This window comes from Bombus terrestris, chromosome 15 (genome assembly GCF_910591885.1).
Source record: "Bombus terrestris chromosome 15, iyBomTerr1.2, whole genome shotgun sequence".
Taxonomy (NCBI): domain Eukaryota; kingdom Metazoa; phylum Arthropoda; class Insecta; order Hymenoptera; family Apidae; genus Bombus; species Bombus terrestris.
Window position 1 is genome coordinate 8,376,175 of NC_063283.1, and position 21,350 is coordinate 8,397,524.

The window sequence follows — 21,350 nt, forward strand, 5'->3', positions numbered from 1 at the left end:
GACGATTGGTCATTGGGAACCAGAGAGAGAGAGAGAGAGAGAGAGAGAGAGGACATTACTGGAAGTGTACTCACGCGACGCAGCCCTTTCCGAGAAGATTCGGGCCTCTGGCCTCAGGGCTGCAGTATGTTCTATGACTTTTTGATAAAGAATTCTTGGTATCATTAAATACCATTTTGTGCTATCGACGAGGGTGAAATTGTGGTTTCGGTTACTTAGGAAGTAAACTGATTGATTATATCGGTTTGGTTGTCTTGAATTTGTTAATTAGTTGGATATATTTTACTGCTGTGTTCGACGTTGAATCTTTAGGTAAATCAGTGTTAAAACGTGATAATTATTTGTGTAAACGACAAAAGGTTCGTAGAATTCGGTTACTTTCTCGTTCTAGGGTACCGTATTTGTTTCTGGGGAGAGACGAGCAAGGTGTATTTAGAAATCGAATATTCAGGGTCAATGATATTCACGGGGGATCGCTGGTGCTGAGAACTCGGTTGTAATGGTTTCTCATAGCGTTGTCTCAAAATTTCTTCTATAAATATACCACACAATGGAGTTACTTTCTCACAGAATGTTATTATAAACCTGTCTGTATTTTAGAATAATCACCTACATTTTAAAATATTGAAACTTGGTTTTGAATATAATTACCACGTCCATATAGTAGCTCATAAAATAACTTTCTGAAAAGCTTGCCCGAGAAAATCATAAAATTTCACGACCCGTAATACTTTTTGAAAGTCGGGGTACAGGGAAGGTTCGAGAAAACGGAGGATCGAGCGATAACCGCCGCGATTTCGCTTTCAACAAACCGTATAATACCTCGCATTATGTAGAAGATACTTCAATCTCACGCCTCCGCAACTTTCCTCGCAGCGACCTCCTATTCAGCGAATCATACGCACCCAGTTTGCGAATTCTTTTCTCCTTCTTTCTTTTACCCATTCAAAATTCCATTGTTCTATTCCGCTTCGGTGTACGAACGAATTTCGATGGATTTTTTCTCTATGCCCATCATCCTATCATCAAGTTTCGTATTCCTGGGTAGATTTTTCCACCTGTTCAGCATCTTACTCATTAGAATCGAATATCAGTAGCAACGCGACAGGTTCAAGTAGACTGTTTGAAATTAATGTATTCCTGCGACAGTCGCGCGTAACGTTTAACGGTTTTTCATGGAATGTCCGTAGTGCGTGGACGAGTTGGGACTGCGCCAGACCTCGTCAAGGAGAACAACCGGCCGCGCCTCGACGTGACCCCGAAGACGCCTAGAAAAATGTACTGAGAAGGAAAAAGATGAGAGGGCAAAGGCGTCGTTTCCGATCGACACGAACACGGCATTGGATCGCCGCTACTTTCTCCGCGAACGGACTTCCTTGCTTCAAATTCATTAATTCCACGCTGTCTTTATTTATGACTTAATTCTGCGAAGAGTTCTTTTATCTCGCTTTTTAATAGAAAGTAATTTAAGGAAGATATTAGTATGGTAACGTGAATCTCATCTACTTTTTTATTTTTTTTTATTTTAGGTACATTGCCCGTCATGAATATTAAAACACCTACCCGTATTTAGTATATATTAAATGCTCATTCCTTTTACTTTCTAGTTATTTTGTTATGTATCTGTCATTTCTCTCATTTGCATCACACACATGTATTTTATAACGAACAGTAGTAATTAAGGTAAGATTTATTAGAATTTTGCAGTGAATATGTTACTGTTATGTGTGAATGTTAATAATTTTTTATTACATTGCGGATTTTTATGCAAAAAAAAGTAGAACCTCTGCAGAAAAGTGTTTTATATGCCAAGTATTATATGCAATACTATATTTTGGATATACCATATATTCTTTCATATTGTATGCATTCTGTGCCATTTTGCGCTTTGAAATTTCCTATAAATTCATAAAAATCCGTAATTATAATAAGGAATTTTAAGATCATAAGATATAATGTAGAAAAACATGAAAACAAAACTTTGAAAAAATTCTTCGGTAATGATTGAGCAATTACAGATTCTAACGCAGCCATCATCCAACCACCTAGTCATTAGAAACGAGTTTCGCGATTTTTCATTCCATAAAGCGAAAGTGTGTGCAAACATCTCGCATATCGATAGAACCAAATGACGAGAAAACTCAACAGGACCAAAATAAGACAAAATCGCCAACATTACATTCTCCCAAGAAGAACTTTCACTTTATCTTCATGGCTGGCTACTAACGTCGCATCGGTCAATTTCGATTCTCTCTTAAGGTAAAACTTTCTTATTATTGATAGATCGAACGATCGACTGATCGATAAAACGTATCGTGAATGAAAGTGCAACGCGCGTTATTTTGATGATTATTACGGATGGTTTGTGCGACTGTACAGATATTCTCGAGGACCAAAACGCTAATCTCGATGGCAGAACGAGGTGGCTGAGAACTGAGCGTGGCTGGTAATGGAACACTTTCCTCTCGACGACGCCGGCGAGAGTGAACTCGCCCGAGGATCGAGGTCAGGTCAAGGCCCTCACGAAGCGAGGCTTCGAGCTTCTCGTGCTTCTCTCTTTTTTCCTTGTGCTTTCTTCTTTATCGTACAACCCTGTGAATGCAGAAAATGTCAATCCTTACGTTATAGGAAATATGGTTCCTTGTGTTTAAATCATGTCTAACCCTCTATAATAGAATTTCTCATTGAAATGATCAATCACTTAATTCTAGAAAAATAAAGCTTGAAATTGGATAAATTTAGTTCGTAAAGAGGTTTCAACGTGTACGATTATTGGTTGACGAATTATATTATGTACTCGTTGACAAATTTGTTAACTGATCGCTTTTGTACGGAGTAAATCTATCATGGCAACGCAGCTTCTTGATTACTTTGGAACTCGAAACAGACGGTCTTCGAGCTTAAATTCGGTCTATGAATGAAACTACTCCGGAGAAGAAAAAGTAGTACACGGCGGAGAATCGGAGACGCGTCTGGCACGAATGAATGAACGCGATTTACGTATATCTGATCCGTCAACTCTGACTCTCGCATTTTGTGCCCAGTTGCTATTAGCCGAAAAAAGAAAGCTTTCCATATACATATATGCACCTACGTGAATGAGTTCTCATTCTTCTCCTTCTACATTCTTGCTTCTGTAATCTATAGCATCATCATCCTATACAATCTTCAAATACATAATGTAGAGGAAAACAACTTCAATTGTTACCGATATTTGTTCCACTTTCCATCCCATTTTTAACGAATCATAATTCTGCGATTAACTACTGTGATCTATTCTTCTGCAGTCTCATATTAACCCCCAAATATAATACGAACGCAATAAGGAAGAGAAAGAACTCGAATGGTAACGCATATTCGTTCTACTTTCAGTACTACTTCTAGTCGATCATAACTCTAATTCCAAATACACAATGAAGATAAAGAAGCTCGAACCATAACCCATATTCAGCACAAATAACTCAATAAATTCTAATAATATTATGCTAATAACCAATTAATACCATATCAATGATTCTAATTCAATCTTCTACATTACATTCCTACGTTAGCCTCTCACATTCGAATAAAACGAAAGAAAGAAAAAAACTGTATTCGTTCCACTCTTGATACTACTTCGAACAGATCATAATTCTCATATTACGCACCAAACACAAGAACCTTCCAGCAATCTTCCCATTAATGAAATCTCGTGCAACACGTGGAACAGACGGAAAGTCGGTGCGGAAAAAGGAGGTGAATGATTCGTGGACTCTCGGGACGACTTTCGGAAGTGTCGAAAAGGGCCGAGGTGTCTTCAGAACGGGACCACCTGACCCAAGATGTGTTTGAGGATCGATGAACCTCACATCGTCAAAAAGGTAGAGGGAGAGGATCGATCGACCGATGGGTAGGAGGGGATTGTGCCAACGCATGCTGGGAGAGAGAGAGACACAGCCTTTTCTTCGGCATGATAGAGAGTGTTAGACTCACGTTGAAAAGGCTCGGCGCGGATGCTGACTGGCCTGGTCGGCCTGCTCGGCCTGGTTTACTTCTCGATCGTGTGTCTGGCTCGACCACGCGTGTGTGTGATAGTACACGAAGCTTCCAGGTCCGACCCAAGTGCGTAAGGTGCTCGCGCGTTTCCAGTATGTAGGTAACGCGTCTCTACTCTCTTCGTCTCATCTCTGGCTTAATCGCGACGCAAAAGACGAAGAAGACGGAAGTAGGGATGCTCTCGTGCCCTGTATCGAGCGACGCGAAAAACACGATATCGAATCTTCTGGTCGTGTCGCGGTTCGTTTCATTCAGCGTTACTTTCGATGAGCTTTGGAATTCGCGGACTGTAGAATCTCATACAGATGTGTCGAAGCTTTATTCCGTGGCATCGAATTGCTCGGAGTTCTTTCTTTGACATATTATTGATGTTATTGTTCGATTAATTGAATTGGGAAATTGTTTGGGTGTACGAACAAGGTAAAGAACGAGTTCTCCGATGGTACAAAGAAGTTAATCTTAATATATTTTCATATCTATAAATATACATGGCTGCCTGGCAGCTCCGCGCAGAACAATAAATACTGTGAATGAGGCGATCAAATGGTCGATAGCGATGATCATTTAGTAGATACGAAGAGGGGAAACATGATAAAGAGAGAAAGAGAGGATAAAGAGGGAAAAGAAGAATGGAGCGGAACGAATAGAAAGAAGGAGTCATAGAAAATGGGAAGATGAGAAAGGTGAACGGTCGAAGAGGAAAGCGACATCCGACAAACATCACACGGATGCCTCGTGAAAGCGAAGTCTAACGAGATTGAAAATACATCTCGCTGTTGTCCCTTTGTTTTGCTAAGTAGACGATGGCTTGTAGGCGGAATAGGCGAGATCGTGACTCGATCTCGCCCATCCGCTGGATCCGTGGCCTCCGGCAACTTGAACGACTTCATGGCCATGATCCCCGCCTCCTGACACTAGTTTTTTCAAACCGATGATGGAAGCCAATACTAGAGCCAGCTTGCTAACGATCAAAGCCTTGCCAGCTAAAAGAGCTAACGCTCCTAAGGCCAATGGTACCAAAGTTCCACCAATCAACAGAGGAATAGCTAGCAGACCGCCCATATTCTTCTTCTTCTTACGGCCTGCAAAGAAAAATAATCGAAATTTAATTAAACGAATTTCATGGTTTATATTAGATTGCTAGAAAATTAATTTTGTACGAAAAAAAATGTTTGTTGTATGAAAGACTGCAGAGGGAAAAAGAGTGGGCCGTACGGTCTACTGGACCGGGAAATCAGAACTGGAAACTTTCTTTTTTCGGATGAATGCTCTAACGAGTTGACACGATAAGACCAGTTCTAATGTTGTATATCGACAATTGTATAAATTCTCACCTTCTTCCACCAAACTCCGTTGAAGTTCCTCTACATTGGGCAGCTTCAATTTTAACGTATGGCTTTGGAAAAATTTCATCACTTTGTCGAAGATCATGGTATTCAACGCATTTTCTTTGTCGTCTAAAGCCCTAGGTAGCTCGGCCTCGATTTCCTGAAGAGATTTCGGTGGTTCCTCCACGTTAGAGATAGGCTCGTCCTGAACGATGGTAACACCGTCGGCAACGTTCAACTGCGTGCTCCTAGACACCCTGTCTATGGCCGACAGCAACCTCACTTTCAAACAAGAACTGATATCCTCGTCCGCGCATTCCTTGTAAATCTGGTACATCTGTCGAAGATCTCCAAACACGTTGCTGTTTCCGCTAGACCTTGCTGTCTCTTCGTTGATGGAATTGGCCGTGGGATTAGTCTCAGCTGATCTAGCCGAAGCCATGGCCAGTAAAAAGGCCAGGTACACGGAACAGTATGCAAAATCTCTCATTTTGTACAATCTAAAGAACCTGGAAACAAAAAAAATTTCTATATGTTCCAGAGAAAGATCTTTCGATTGGTAGTCCTAAACCCTCGCACCCACTAAGAAGGAAATTTAGCAAGGAAATGTGCGCGAGTAGAAACTAACAGAACCTACTTCTGTGGACTTCTGCACGGTATTTTAGGAACAAGCGTCGAAGCTTGTTAGCCACCGGTACTCGAGTTGTTTGACACTTTGGGCCGCGAGATGCGTGCTTACACAGAGCACTGTAACTAGACTGTCCGTAGCGGAAGCCCTGCCCTAGCTCTATATATCTGGTCAGGTGTACCTCCGTGGCCGGTGATATTCTCCCCACCGTGGCGGTGTGGCGCGTACGAATACCACCATTGTGGGAGAATTTTCATTGCCAAGGATCATTTGAGAGCGGAGACCGCGTCTCGCTAACCACCTGGGGTCCACCACAGGTAGAGAGCAGAGTTGCTCTCCGGATCAGCTCGGAATTCGCATCCCTCCTCTTCTACCGTCCCAGCCCCACCAACTCGCCATCGATAAAACCGACGATTCCGGTGAATCGTTTCGCTACTCTCGACCGGATCGTCGTCCTCGCCCTTGTCGTTCGACTTCTTCCGCTCGACCGGTCAGACCAGATCAGATGTCAGCGTTTCTGATCGGAAGTTCGTGGCAACCAGGTGTGTATGTGTCTTCTACACAAATGTCCTTCTGCTGTGATTTTCCCTCGTGTTATCGTTGTGTCTCGATAAGCCTGAAATCGAAAGCATCACGGGAGAGATGGTGGTTGATCGACCTGATCCGCTGGAAGTATCGGATTAACCAGATCATGATACGCTCGTATGTTGTAATCAGAAATAGCTAGGTTCTTTCTTTCTCTTTCTTTTTATTCTGTAGTAAAACGGAGGTATAACGATGTGCGTAATATATGTTTCGAGACGATACATTCTACATTTATGACACGAACAAAAATAGAAACGAAACTGTGTTAATTAAAGATAACCGTTAGTCATTGCCAGCGTTTCAGCCGTCCTGGTTAGCGTTTCCAGCGGCTGTTTTCCCTCTTATCCTGTAGTACCACGCATCCTTGCCATTTTCGTCCTGGCTGAAGGCGACCGGACTGGTTAACTGGGCCACACCAAGTGAAAACGCGTTACATGTGGTAAACACGCGTAGGCCACGGACCCTAGGAGGGGGTATCCTTCTCTTAATGTTCTGGTTCATGAGCGCAGTCAAGCATCGGGAAGCGGCGAGCCAGCAATGAAATTTCGGTAGGGAACTGGCCCTAATCCGCCTCGATTTCTTTCAGTTCTTTCTATCTCGTTCTTCTCCCATGCTTGGCTGCCGTTTTGATTCGATGAGTCAGTCGATGATTTGACGATCGTTTCAATGACTCGATGAATTTTATAATTCGAATGCTAATGAATTTTTGCGAATCTAACGAGGTCACTTATAGAGGAGAAACAAACGAAGAAATCTCCGGTCAACAGAATTTAGTATGATAAATTAGTAAAATTAGTATATTATGTCTCGTCACGAGTTCCTGGATCGTGTTTGCGTCACGTACATAAAAATGATGTGAGAAATGGCGAAAGCGAAATGTCGCGAGCGCCACCTTGACATCGGTAGGAACCATGATTTCCGGTTCGACAAGCTAAAAGCGTGTATACCGGCGAACCCATGATTTTCTGCATCGCCATGTTTATTGATGAAACCCCGTGTCACGCGTCACTTGCTCGCCAATGAGACCGTCGTATTCACTCGCATTTGGCCTTGCTCCGATCAGTGAACACGAGCATGCACACACAATCCACGTGTGTCAGTTTGCCTCTCATTATACGGTCGGTATGCAGGTTACCGGTTGGAAGTTCGCGGTGCATCCGGTTTCACTGTACCATGAGTAATCTATGCAGTAGTAATGAGGGTGCTTGGCGAAAAAGAGGTAAGCTTTACGAGCCATTAAACGACCGCTGGCCGGAGCTAGGTCAGTAGCGACACGGTCGAGCGAACGCTCGCTATTATTTACTACAGAATGCCGTAAAATTGACATCGCAATGTGCCTGGATGTTACTAGACAGATGGAATGTCTCGTCGGTCGATGGCGTCAGAATAAGACGAATTACTACGGGGAAATTTCCGAACTTGTTCTTTTTTCTTTTTTCCCCTTTTTTTAAAAAAAAAATATAATTCCGTTGCATGAAAATACTTTCTACTGGTTTATGCGAAATCCTCTATAGCGGTCGTACTTGCTAGCAGCTCATTAAATCCTATCTGGTTCGAGTATCAATGGATGCACCGACGCGTTCCTATACTACTTTCACTCGTTTTCATAAATATCAAACTCGCGAGAGCCCTGCTACGTGATGTATGCTGCACGTAGAAGAAGATTTCTTGCCTAGTTCGTTGGATCTGCGCAAGAGTCCTCCAAGTGTAAGTATAAGGCATAAATAAAAGAGAATAGACGGATGTAAGCGCAAACGATCCTGAAGAGGGTTTTACGTTCTCCACATTCTCACACTCACGTATGTTGCGTTTTCCTTTGGACAAGACGCAGCGCGCCGTTCGCCATCTCTTTATTATAAAGAACAAATGCAGGCAGTAACAAATAGCACACGTCAAATGAATAAAATTAAATAAATACTAAATCATATTAGGCGCAATGAATAAATAACAAAGGCTCAAGTTACGCTATACATAGAACGAGTATCTCGTGGAGGCACTGGTTCGTCGTAGAAACAGAAGAATGATTCTAAGGAATTTCTAGGGAATTAATTTCTAGGGAAGAATAGGAGAACAGGACAGAACATATGAAATATTCAGGTAGCGACGAGGATAGGAATAATAAATATACATAAAACAGAGAGCGGCAGAGTCACGAAGAAAGGAAACAAAGGAAAGAATAGAGGAAACGAAAGGGAAGAGACGTTGAGAGGACAAGGAAAAGAGGAAAGTGAGGAACGTCGAAGAACGAAATTTTTTTACGAGATTCTTCATGCTTGCGATTGAGGTTGATGAGCGCGATAAGCCAACTCATGAGCATCTTGAGGTAAACTCCTGGCCCAGCCGTGACCACTGCTTCCGGAATAACCACCGCCATAATCAGCACCACCGCCACCGTAACCACCACCATGGCCGTCATCGTGGCTGACAATGTGGCTACTGCTGTGATGAGGATGCGACACAACTTCGTATGTCACGTGCTTTCCTCCGCTAGAGCTGAGCAACTTCTTCAACCCAATGATGGCGGAAATTACAAGGGCGATTTTGCCGACCAGAAGAGCTTTACCAGCAATGGCGGCGATCGCACCGAGAGCCAAGGGCAACAGGGCTGCTGCCTTCAGAGCCAGGGCCATCATTAACGGACCGAGGATCTTTTGTGCCTTCTCTGCAAAGGAATTCGACGATCGTTAAGTGAACGGTGGTAACGGTAACGTTCGGTAGAATTTTGTGGGTTAATGTCCGCTTGAAACAATCGAAAGAATTTTAAAGCGCTGTGCCGATGTGTATAACAATGAAGAAATTTCAATTTCTCGACCATCAAAAAATTTATGTTCTAAAAACTTAGAAGCATTCGATTTCTTCGTCGTTTGGGTAACACATTAAAGTTGCAGAACCGAGGAGCTCCTGGAGGTGGTGGCCGCTTTATTGGTAATTTTCTGGTCAGCCGCGCGCGGGAAAGACGTTTAACGTAGCGTGACTACAATTTCTCATCGATTACGAACATACAATGTACGGAAACCGAGTAAGTATTCTCATGGGCACGGGAGTACGACGTTTGAATACTCTGAATTTCTCACGAGGAGGCTGAAAACGTTTCTCGAAAGAACACGACCCGACCTTTCTCAGGACGATACGCGCGGAGAGATCTCGAAGTAGAATAGGCGAAGGTCAAGGCGACGTACCCCGTGTACAAAGGAAAGTATGTCAAAAATCTCGCGCGGCGAGATCTCGAGAGGCCTATCTGTCTTTTTCTCTCTCTCTCTCTCTCTTTCTTTTTCTCTCTGCTCGCAGGTACTCGCATCTTCGTCGCTCGAGTCGCATCAAGGGGAAGCGGAACCAGTTTCTCAGTGGGTCAACGTCTCGCGACCAGCTTCACCGACTTCGTCGTCAGCATTGTCATTGAATAGTGCCAACAACGAGGCTTGGGAGCTGGCACGGTGCTGTTGACTCTAACATCGAGTGAATCCCAATTACCCATGCACTTGTTGCGTTAAGTAGCGATCTGATTAGCCTATCGTGCGAACCCCAATCAAAATACTCGACGATGCCTGAGTTCTGATAATTAATAGATAGCCTCTTAAGGCCTATTAAGAAAATGCTTTGAGTTCTCAATAGTTAATTAAGTTAATGTCAAATGAAAGAAGTATATTGTAAAGGAATTCCATAACTTTGTAAGCTGAGTAGATAGATTAGGCTGGAGTCGATGCGAATGTTTTCAAGTGCCTTTTATCGCTAATCGATACGGTTGAGGGCCCGAGTTAGTTGAAGGATCAATTTATACTCACTCTTCTTGCCACGACTTTCAACAGCATTATCGGTAAAGTCCTCGAAACTTCGACCGGCAGACTCAATGGCACCAAGGATGTCGGTTCCCTTAAGGTCGACTTTGACAGAGTGCGTCCTCAAGAACCTCCCCAGACGGTCGAATAAAAGGGTATCCAAATCGCTAGACTCGATTGATCTGCAAGAACACGTTAATCGATTAATGTCCATCAAAATTAATCAATATCGGTAAATTAATATAACGATAGGGACAACTTGGAATGTACCGAACAAACAGAAATATCCAAATCATATTTGAAAAGTATTCTACGAAACACAAAATTCCATTAAATCAAACTCGAGACTGACGTCCGCTTTTTAAATTTCGTGCAAGGTATATCTTTTGACGAAAGAAAACCGACCTAGGTGCACCTTCTTCGGCGTTCGATGTCTTGACCACAGTGATGCCGTCCGTGAGCGTGATATCCTCCTTATCAATGAGCATCTTGTCCACGTACGAAAATACTTTGTATTTGATGCAGTTGATCGACTCCTTCTTCAGACAGTCGCTGTAGATGGTCGCCATTAGGTCGTTTTCGTTTCCAGGTTTGTCATTGGCTGGCAGGGCCGCGACCAGCACCGGAAGTAGCCACAAAATGGTCACAAAGTACTTGCTCATGTTCCTCGAATGTCGATCGAAACGTACAAGGTAATAAAGAAAAAAAAAGAGAGAGAAAGAATCACCACCGTGCGTCTACGAAAAAGTTCGAATTGAAGAAGACGAAAATGTTGCTGTATTATCCTTGATACGATCGCGCGGTGATGTGTCGTAGCCGATTCACGGTTGGAGAGGACGCCAGGATGAGCGTCGATCGAACCTCGTGTGTTACATCCAAAAGAGGTTGCTTTGCTTTTATACCGAAGTATCGCACGAGGGGAGACCTCGTGGGCACAGGCCACCGAGAGTTCGCGTTCGCGTTCGTTTACCAAGAGCTGTCTCTCTCTTTCTTACTACTTGCAATCCCCCCTATGTCCTCTCTACTTGCGCCTCCTCGCTCCTCTTTCCTACCCCTCTCTTCCACTCGAATCCTCGCAGACCTCTCTACGAGGCTCTCCTTCCCCTTTCGTCATCCCTCTCCTCGAGCGAATCTCGTTATTTCGGCGAGACAAAAATTCTTCTCTAAACTCGAGGAGGAATAGAATAAAACACAGGATCAGGATTCAGAAAATAGCCGCAGGGGAATGGAAGAGGGAAACACTTGCATTTTCTTCCCCGTCGTTTTCCATCGTCGATGGCCCCTATGACTTTGGTCTCCTTGTTTCCTTCGTCCTCTTCTTCTTCTTCCTGCCGCCTGCAGCAGACCTACTTCGGCCTCCATTAAGGTTTGATGGTAGAAGGGAGGCTCCCTCCTCGGTCGAATGGAGATTCAACGAGGGAAATCTACGCGGTGGAGGTCGTGGGGAACACGAGCATACACGGTAGCAGCTCCCTTGTGATTTCTCGCACGACTTGACGTGTCTCTCTTTACCGATTCCTTCGATCGTGTATTATTATTAGCAGGAGAGCGCGATACTAGTGTTCGTCTATCGTACGTCCAGTCCCTTTTTACATGCGACAGAAGAACTCGTAAATAAACGGTTGACAGCGAGAATCGAAATCATGACAAGGAGACTAGGACGTTTCTCCTTTAATCGCTCCTCGTGGTTATTTTCTCCGGATGTCATGGGATGCACGAAACTTCTTACCGACCTATTTTAACGAACGTTTATGGTTTAACGTTCTCGGTAAATTGGCAGCATTGTCGCGCGGAAATTCGAAAATGTTACGGTCTCCCGGAATAGCATGGCACTGACTTTGAATCGAAGTTACCTAGACCGGTATTGGGCCGTTTACAGTTACCCGAAATTTAACGTCGTTAAATGCTTTCCTTGAAACACATTTCTACGTTTGGGTGCCCTCTGCCCGTTATTCGTCGGCATAATTAACTTTAGGGATCCTAAGTTCTTTCTGTAGCTTCGTAACATCAAGTTATAAGTCAGAAGTATCGCCTTACCATTCCCATAGAAAACTACGTGTGAATTTCGTCACTGTTTGTCCGAATGCAAAAAGTATCGAAACGATTCTCATAGTAAGAGAATCGTTAACGGTCATAGAGGTTGATGTGGATGGAGCATCGAAAAATTCATCGGCGAATGATGGACGCGAGATATTATCTCGGGAACGGGGTCGCTCACCCATTTACAACTGGGTCGAGTGTCGGGCGTTCATTTCGGCTGTCTCGTCTCTTTTTATCTCTCTCGTTCTTCCAACGCACCTGTCTTCATCTCACCTCGATCCATGTCTCTTCCCCTCTGGAAAGACGGTCTCCATTGGTCCAGCCGGTTTCGGGGATCAAGATCTGCCGGTCCTCGAGAGCGAACGTCGCCCCGGGCGGAATCATCCACCTGACGCGGCGTTCACGACTCGCCGCGCTGACGAACGCATGCACGTGAAGAAAAGCGAAGGTACCTCGGCCACTGGATGGCCACCCTAAATGAAAAAGTTGTGAACTGAACAGATATCGTGAAAACGGAGAAACCCGGTGGAATGGAGAACGGTTTCTAGTGGCGGAAGTCGCGGTATCGAGGACATTATGGTTAGAGAACTCAGGAATCAAAGGTTAAGAGCCCGTGTGAGAGAGTAGCTGAAGAGAGACAACACACTTTCATTCGATCAGAAAGCTGTCGTTGAGCCTCGAGACGTACCAAAGTTAGACGGTTATCGAAAGTCCATGAGTTCAGAGACCAGATGAGAGACGCGAACGAGACGAAGAGTGTAATTTGATACGCTGAAGAATCGTAGTGGTAATTAGATTTGGACGGAATGCAGACGAGCAGTCTGAAAGGCGACCTGGACGAGAGCGAACGGAACTGCGGGAAAGAGTAACGGGTCGACTACCGATTGTTGTTTCGAAATTCACGGCGAAGTTCAAGGTGTTGCGTGCCACGCCACTCGAAACGTCGATGGAACACACGCGCGATGGCGTGCATCGCACGACTTCCTCGGGAAATTGGAATTTTCGTTTTGCTCCTCTCGTTTCCGTGTAACATAACCTAAGAAAACACGGAGTACAAAATTACAGAGGATATATAGATTCCCTTACTTATGTTGGTCCTCGTTTAGCATTGATTTTCTTGGTATAAAATTATTCCAAAGCAAAACGGTATTCTCGACTACGAGACGATGAAGCAACGTTACGGCTCACGAACAGAGCCGAATACGTTATTTTCGATAGGTAACCTGGTTCAGAAGAGGCTTCTGAAAATCGAACATCGAAACTTTCCAATTTCCAATCGAGTTGTTGGAAACAGACTCCGAAGCAGCGTTCCGCAATGGAATCCGTGTCGCGCGCTTTTACCAGATTTTTACAAGGGCCAGCGTGATTCGAATCACGGTGACCTGTCGATGTCGACGAACATCTGTCGGCGCATGGTGCGGGCCGGTATGCGGCTAATAAGGCACTAGGAAACCTACAGGCGACCAGAGAGAATCTAGTAACCCAGTGACGCATGAGAAACTGCCGGGGCTAATCGTGACGTGAGAACCGTACCGAGATTTAGATACGAGCAAAGCCGTTCGTTCGACTCCGCCACTTTACGACTCTCTAATAATGAGATAGAAGGCTCTCGCGTTACGAGCACAAGGTGAAATTCCACTTTTGTGACATCCAAAAGAAAGCCTCTATTCATCCGCTTGCAGATCCGTGACGCGCGCGGGGCGCAGCGCCAATTTTCATGGCTGCTTTTTCTTTCTTTCCTTCCTTCTTTCCTCTCTTTCGTTCTTTTCCTTTCTGTTTGCCCTGGCTGCGTCGCCCTTCTTTCTTAATGGACGTCGCGTTCCGGTTTTTCTGCTCGCGTTTGCTCTCCACGTTCGAAAAAATTGGACGATTTACAAGATCGGCGCTCTTGGGTACACGTCGACGAATAAGAATATTACACTGCCAATGCGTTTTTACAATAAATGAACAGATTCTTTTCGTTGATTCAGCGATTCTAGAAATTGGAACTAGTTCCGTATCCTTTGACGATGTTTCAACGATTGTGACAGGATAGCTTGCGTCTGCGGTGGTTAATGTACTTTGATCGTGGAAAGAGAGACAGCAGTCTGAATAAAGACGAGTTGCCTCAACACCGCGTCGCGATTAATGCACCGTGTCTCTCACCGCGTGACTTCGCCACTAACGAAAGTCTCCTCTTCCTTTCAAAATAATTCCGTATCTTTTTTCCTTGGGATATCTCGCGATCCTGTCGCGGTACGGGCAGACGTAACGAGCCGTGACACTCGTGTTCTTGCTATTCCGATTCGTTTCACCTTCGTTCTATCAAACGGTTCTATCCTTTGACATAACTCTTACTAATTATCTTAATCGCTAACTTATATTTTCCCCGATACGCAATTTATATTTAATACGAATATCGAATGAAAATTGCGAGCAGATCGTCGATCTTTATTTTAGAAGAATTCAAAAAGGAAACGTAGATATAAGGGACGAATTATACTTTTTCGTTTCAGCAAACATTGCGATTCTCGTCAAGTCTGAATGTTTAGTGGCAAAGCACTGGAGTCACGTCGAAGCTCGTGACATTAACAAACAATAAAACTCGAGCAATCCATCGTACGAATCGTGACTGTTTTACATTCGCGCCTGGTCGGCGGTTGCAACCACTAATCAGCCTGTGGGTCGCACGTCGAACGTTGGCCCAGAAAGCCTCAGCAAAAAGGATTTTTACTGGCGGGCCCCGGAGCGACTTGACCAGCGACGACGGAAGAAACGGCAATTTTACGTCAACCTCCTTTCCAGCCGCTCATTTTCCTCCTCTATCTGGGACTTAAGGACATCGGTCGTGGAAGATTTAGTAGAATGTCCGTCCTCTCGACCCGATTAAGAATGACGAACGCGAGCCTCGGCCTCTCGACCTCCGCGTGTGTCTCGTGAGGAAGCTCTAGCGCGTCGTCGTGCGTCTCGCTCGACCGGATGTGCACCTTGCCGATGCACTTTCCCCTCGGCTGTGGTTCGCCACACACTGCTCGATCGCGATAACCATCTGGCATTTCCATCTCAGCTTTGCGTCGGCTCGATTTCGCGACGCACGGGCCGGTTTTGAGGCCGACAGCTCTGAAATTTCGCCGGCGAAACACGCGAAGAGAAGAGAGAGAAAAAACGAGTCAGTTTCGGAGGTTCTTGGAAGGTTGGAAAGTCGGCGAGTGATTTCTCTTTTCGCCGTGGATCCGGGAAGATTTTCGACGATGAGAAACTCGTTCGACAATTTGATAAATTGCTTTTTGTTTCGATCAACGATAATTGAACGATTTTTCCTTTCTTCTTTTCTCAAGGAACGGATGAATGATCTTCTTCTAAGGAAAAGATTCGCTGGACGAGCGGAGAGGGGATAGCCGAATGAAAATATCGTTGTATCATATAATTTTCTACAACTTTTGTATTTGACAGCTGAACAACAGTATTACAATGATTCTCAGGTAGGAGTAATTCAACGAAGTTCATCTAAATCATATTGGACTAGATGTTGTTTTGTTCGGCTACGATTGGGAAGAAAAAATAGTACCGAGCGACATTGGTCACGCCTGAACGAGCCCCGGATTGATGCGGAAGCGTCGCGACTAGCCTCTATGTTTGATTCCAAAGTCCTTTGTCTGTCCATTCCATTCGTATACTCTTACAACGATAACATTATTTACACGTGGGACCACGAGATGGTGGTCGCTTAACTATTCAAAAATTGGATAAATAAACAATAAATAGCTTTAATCGATCCATTAATTATCGACACTTTCATCGATGCCTCCATAATTCTTGGATCGACGATGAGAAGGAAGGATGAAAGTAAAAGGGAAAGGAGAAAGATAAAAGGAAATGAAGAGGAGGAAGGGAAAGAGGGAGAAACTGATAGTTTACTTGAATAGAGCTAATTTAAAATTAGTGATGATATCCGGAGTACGCTTGGCTCTGTCCGTAATTGTGGGAATCGTCCCAAGAGCCACCGGAAGACCATCCTCCGCTCGCAATTGGCGCGGACCATCCAGCATTGCCGCCGTTCCACCCATTGTAGGGGGTGATATTGGAATTCTTCGACCAAAGTGCCTTTATGCCGATGAACGCAGAAATGGCAAGTGAAACGAGGGAGGCGAGGATGGCCTTCTTAGCTATGAGAGCGATGGCAAAGTACGCCAGGGTAGCGAGGGCTCCGATTTTCACTTTCGCCGCGATCAGCAAAGGCATGATCGATTTCAGCATCTTCTTCCTGCCCCGACCTACAAATAAAAATGAGGGAATAAAAGCGAAAGATCTTGTGAAATCTTTTAATTGTACAGATTTTGTAATATAGATTTTGTTGGCAACTAAAAGTACATATATACGTGCGTGTACCTTCAACGACTTCATTGACGGCTTGGCGAATTTCTTCCGGTGCAGAGTCACTGATAGCACGGGCAGATTCTCCGATCTTTTCAAAAACAGGTGCGAAATTGATCTACGAATCGAATAAATATTACGTCAAATATATCGTATTGAATAAGATAAATACAAGTAATCTTCTTGACGATCGTCTATTTACCCTAAGACTGCGACCAGTGAGGAACTCTCCAGCTTCCTCGCTAACAAAATTCTCGAGAGCACTCTGTCTATCTGTGACACTGTTAGCCGCGTCGATTTCCTGCTCATACATCAACTCTTTACTAGTCCTAGCGCTTCTTCCCTGACTGTCCGTGCTCTTCACCAAGCTAACACCACTGAACAGTTCGAAGCTGTCCTTGTCGAAGAACTCCTTCGCCTTCCGGTACAAGCTCTTCTGCACGCAAGAGATGCTGTCGCTTTGCAGACAATCCTCCAAGCTTTGTCCGGCGGCCAGAGTAACGGCTGATATTAGAACCACAATGGCGATTATCTTCATGATTCTCGTACGACGAAACGGAAAGTGCAAAACACGAAAACGAAATATAACGGTCGGTGTCACGGCTATTGGAATTATTTTCCTTTTTCGAAGCCCGTCCCGTCGGTAGTGAAATTTCGTGTGGTCCATCGTGCAATCTCTTTAGCTTATATTTGGCGGGCCCCTTCTCTGCGCCCCTACACGTCACCGCCCCACCTTGTCTCTTTTTTCTTCCTATTTGCTATACAGGAGTGTCGTCACGATGTTCCGTCTGGGTCGTTTAGCCGGCCTAACCGACGAAAGTATTCGGACGGCGAACGCGGATAGGTGTTCCTCCATGCGTTACAGCCGCCCATCCATCCGCTACGACCTGCGACCTACCCACGGCCAACGAATACGGGACGACCGTGGGACGCCCAAAGAGACCTCTTCCGTTGTTCCCTTTCATCTTATGACCACGTACGTTACTTTACTCCTGTCGCCTTCATCCATAGTTTGCTCGTAGTATACTTAACACGAAAGGTTAACTTTCATGTGGAAATTCGTTGGGAAATTAAGGGCAGATGAAGGCAGATAGGGTAGATTGAGATAAGGGTGACCTACATTTAGAAATTGTCCTAAAATTATAACTAGTGGTTCAATAGCATGTTGATGATGGCTTGTGTTTGAAGGATTAGGAAGAATCTTGGGCTAAAAGATGACTAATTTAAACTACGTATCTGAAGCCCAAATTGATCTAAAGGTACAAAATCATATAGTTCGATACATCGACATGCTAACACGGTTTCTCTTGAGAGAAGTGTTATGAAGCCAAGGAGCAATTAACAAGAATCCAGCAATTAACCATAGCTAGTAGAGAGCGGTAAAACGTGTACATGAGCTAACAGCACTAACCGCAGCAGATAATAAAAGAAGGTATAAAAACGAAGAAGCCATTGGCGTACACAGAGGTGTACTAAGACAGAGGTCCTACTAAACGTGCAAGTGATTGCATCCGATTCGAAGCAGTAAATTCATCGTATCAGTTCCTGGTGTACGTAAGTGAAGAGTCTCGTAGTAGCTTGTCGATCGTAATTTCTGCAGGAAGAGGTCAGAAATTGGTGTGACTCTCTCCTTTCGTGACCATCGCGAATTGCAATCATCATGAATGAAAGAAAACTGGTATAGATCAGGTTCAAACATCCCGGATCCGACCTTCATCGCGAGACGAGGTATACACGCGGACACCACTTTCTACTCTGACCCCGCGCGACTCTCACGATCCCGTGTCGATAACACGCCTCTTGTCGTTTTCGTTTCGCTTCTTCCGACCTGAAGCGGTTACAAAGCGGTCGTGGAATTTCGGTTGCGAAATAGCGGCGTGTGTAGGTGCCATCGGTGGAATTTCGTGCCGGCCACCGGCCGCTAAGTCATTGGAATTCCGAACGCGTGCCACCGACACTCTCGTCGAACAAGTTGGATAAATCCGGGAAATCGATCGTAACAACAATCTTAGAAAGTAGTTACACGTTTGTAAAGTTTTGGTTTCGATTCCCATTTTTATTCTTCATCTTGTATTCTTATCTTTTCACCTTTATTGATGTTGTCTCTTTATATTATAATATATTCTTTATGTGATGAATTAACTACAGAAGCTTTTCGAATACGGAATCTGTACGACGCTCAGTTTAATTGTGAATGATTTGCATAAAAGAATTTGTCTGTTCGTATACAGGTGCTAGAGAGTCACGATTTTGCAATTTTTATTTAGTAAAAATAATTATACAAAAATTTTAATCACCCATAACATCGGTATAGTAATAATACAGTCTGATCGAATACCTTCTTAATCTTCTTCGTGACGAATAATACAGTAGGCTGTTAATCCGGTCAAATCTCCATAATTCTATATTCTATGTTCTATAGCTTGAATATATTAATTCTCATATACTAATTCCCCAAATTCGATAATTACCCAAATAAACAAAGGTGTCGCGTAACACGACGTGTCGCGTTGACATAATTGCTGAGCGCGACGGTCGTACTAATAAAATGAGACTTCTTCCCGCACAATGACGGTGAAGGGACCGGATCGGAAAAGGAAATCCGGCTGATCTTACGTCAGTGCTCATTCATCCTTTCTCGAGCGTCGCAATCCTTTCGTCGATCCTTCGTTCTCGTGGAGAAGGAGAGCCGTTCAAAAGTAAAATGAAGGTTTCTCCTTCGTGGCGTGCAACAGAAAGGAACAGACACGCCCAGCCGCAGGTAAAATCGCGTCTAGAGGAACGCTAGGATGATCTGAACGTGGATCGCGAAATTAGGTGCGCCTGATATCGCTCGCTAAACGGATTATGTAAACTTTCACCGAGCCTCCACGATTTCTTGCATCCTCTTTGTACGTTTTCTCTTGAGTTTGCTCGTTGGAGGGGATACGAGCGCCTATGTCGCTATTGAATGATTATCGAAATTTGTTTCAGAAAATTGTTTGTGGCGTAATTTGGAAGAAAAGATTTAAGGATATATTTTAAGGCTTAAGAGTGCTGGAAATGGTGTCAGTAGGGCAAGCAAGCTCCTCGTACACCAGAGTACAGCCACTTTCAGTTTTAGCAGTAATTCCAGGGGACTTGAAAATGCTGACACGCGATAGTTTGCTAGGTGTAATAATCGTAAGAAGAATTCCATACATAGAAATTGATTTGGCGCAGGATTATTTGACGCATGAGCGAAGTGTCACATCGTAATGGAATGTTTCGTGAATGGCTGATGCGACCTACAAAGTTTTTCGGTTTGACTATGTGGGAGAAGGATAGAAGAAATTCGTTTCCTTTATTTACAATTTTATTTCGTGTTTACTTCGACTTATAACCATTCCAACGCTGCGGAATTTTGTTTCTAATTTCGATGGCGATTCAAAATAACTTATCCATATTTACGTTTAAACACCACGTTTTGTCGTCTAGATCGAAATATTCGAATTTTGTTGATTCCTTTCACGAGTACCTTTCGACGATTCGCGAAACGACATTCCAAAAAAACAAGAACTCGAAATAAGTGTCATAGCACACACACGTTAGCCAGGACGTTAACGTTTCTCTCTGGTTCGACTCGCCTGGCATACACGTTCGAAGTTTCACTTAAACCAGAGAAACGTCCGATGACACTCGTCTGCTAATGGCGGACCGCGTATTAACCCAGAACAGCACGCATCGTGCACGCAAGATTTCTTGCAAATTCCCTGTGATTTGTCTTGCACTTCGACGAACTTCTAAATTGCAAACTTCTCGTAAAAATAGACGAGAACGAAATCGGCCGGTAAGAAACAGGAAAATTGTACCAAGTAAAGTTTTTATGTTCTTTATAGCCATTGCTGTAAGAAGCGTTTGGAGGAAATGGAATTTCCATCTTGAAACAGTAAAATAGAAAATATTAAGTAAGAATGAGGTTAAGGTTGGTCAAAGGAAAGAGTCGAAGAATTTCGCATAGTCCACTTTTTGGAATGAGTCACCGATTTTGAGAACTTGTTGTCAATACTCTAATTCTGTGACGTACATTTATTCTCATGACACAAATCCGATGTGGATTATCGACAAACGTGCATTAATCCATCTTCTTTTGTTCTCGCTAGTTAATATCATGTTTATGGACTAAGCTTTTGCACATTAAAATCTTTACGTCTTAATCAATTACTATCATCTAATGATTTTTTAAATTTCTTATCGTTCGAAGCTGAGTTCAATCAAGCAACTAGTGTCGCTATCGCCTTAGAAGCTCCGTCAGAAATTCCTTAAGAAATTTAAAAATTCCACAACAGAAGAATTCAAAGAATTCGAGATTCCTATATCCTCCTCTATATATCAAATCGTTAATCCTCTATCTCCCATTCGTCATTAGCGTAATTCACACGATCGCATCACTTACAGAGCCACAAATATTTTTATTTTCAAATTAAACAACTTCCATTCTATAATACCTTTAGCATCAACACTTCAACCAGGAATCTTAGATTATTCAGAGCAACGATAGGTCATCGTTGACACGCGCGCCTTCGTAAAATCGGTCGACGTCGTCGCATTTGAATTTTAAATTTTCTTTCGATCAATAACGAGTGT

At 43.8% G+C, this 21,350-nt stretch overlaps 3 protein-coding genes and 1 long non-coding RNA gene across 4 annotated transcripts; 1 reads left to right on the plus strand and 3 right to left on the minus strand.

The window, feature by feature from the left end:
- The first annotated feature begins 97 nt into the window (after positions 1 to 97).
- Positions 98 to 1,244, plus strand: LOC125386363. The gene is made up of 2 exons (XR_007226420.1): positions 98 to 312; positions 1,191 to 1,244. It is a non-coding gene; the product is annotated as an uncharacterized LOC125386363 (long non-coding RNA).
- A 3,234-nt stretch (positions 1,245 to 4,478) lies between these two features.
- Positions 4,479 to 8,262, minus strand: LOC100646365. Its single transcript, XM_012317154.3, has 3 exons — positions 6,001 to 8,262; positions 5,370 to 5,872; positions 4,479 to 5,117 (listed from the first exon to the last, which is right to left on the minus strand). The coding sequence occupies exons 2-3, from the start codon at positions 5,851 to 5,853 to the stop codon at positions 4,828 to 4,830; spliced, it is 774 nt and encodes a 257-aa protein (XP_012172544.1). The 5' UTR covers positions 5,854 to 5,872; positions 6,001 to 8,262; the 3' UTR covers positions 4,479 to 4,827.
- A 116-nt stretch (positions 8,263 to 8,378) lies between these two features.
- LOC100649672 lies at positions 8,379 to 11,295 on the minus strand. Its single transcript, XM_003401322.3, has 3 exons — positions 10,758 to 11,295; positions 10,359 to 10,534; positions 8,379 to 9,238 (listed from the first exon to the last, which is right to left on the minus strand). The coding sequence occupies exons 1-3, from the start codon at positions 11,012 to 11,014 to the stop codon at positions 8,844 to 8,846; spliced, it is 828 nt and encodes a 275-aa protein (XP_003401370.1). The 5' UTR covers positions 11,015 to 11,295; the 3' UTR covers positions 8,379 to 8,843.
- Positions 11,296 to 15,795: 4,500 nt separating this feature from the next.
- Positions 15,796 to 17,283, minus strand: LOC100649553 (Osiris 6). Its single transcript, XM_003401321.3, has 3 exons — positions 16,948 to 17,283; positions 16,761 to 16,863; positions 15,796 to 16,645 (listed from the first exon to the last, which is right to left on the minus strand). The coding sequence occupies exons 1-3, from the start codon at positions 17,281 to 17,283 to the stop codon at positions 16,311 to 16,313; spliced, it is 774 nt and encodes a 257-aa protein (XP_003401369.1). The 3' UTR covers positions 15,796 to 16,310.
- Positions 17,284 to 21,350: the final 4,067 nt, after the last annotated feature.

Bases quoted from the DNA above. Each gene is read 5' to 3' on its own strand.
- LOC100646365 (XM_012317154.3), bottom strand. From the start codon at position 5,853: ATGAGAGATTTTGCATACTGTTCCGTGTACCTGGCCTTTTTACTGGCC. The intron at 5,118-5,369 runs GTGAGAATTTAT...TTTTCTTTGCAG, and splicing joins ACGGAGTTTGGTGGAAGAAG to GCCGTAAGAAGAAGAAGAAT.
- LOC100649672 (XM_003401322.3), bottom strand. From the start codon at position 11,014: ATGAGCAAGTACTTTGTGACCATTTTGTGGCTACTTCCGGTGCTGGTC. The intron at 10,535-10,757 runs GTCGGTTTTCTT...GTGTTCTTGCAG, and splicing joins GCCGAAGAAGGTGCACCTAG to ATCAATCGAGTCTAGCGATT. The intron at 9,239-10,358 runs GTGAGTATAAAT...ATTCCTTTGCAG, and splicing joins TGAAAGTCGTGGCAAGAAGA to AGAAGGCACAAAAGATCCTC.
- LOC100649553 (XM_003401321.3), bottom strand. From the start codon at position 17,283: ATGAAGATAATCGCCATTGTGGTTCTAATATCAGCCGTTACTCTGGCC. The intron at 16,864-16,947 runs GTAAATAGACGA...TTCGATTCGTAG, and splicing joins TCACTGGTCGCAGTCTTAGG to ATCAATTTCGCACCTGTTTT. The intron at 16,646-16,760 runs GTACACGCACGT...TTTTATTTGTAG, and splicing joins CGTCAATGAAGTCGTTGAAG to GTCGGGGCAGGAAGAAGATG.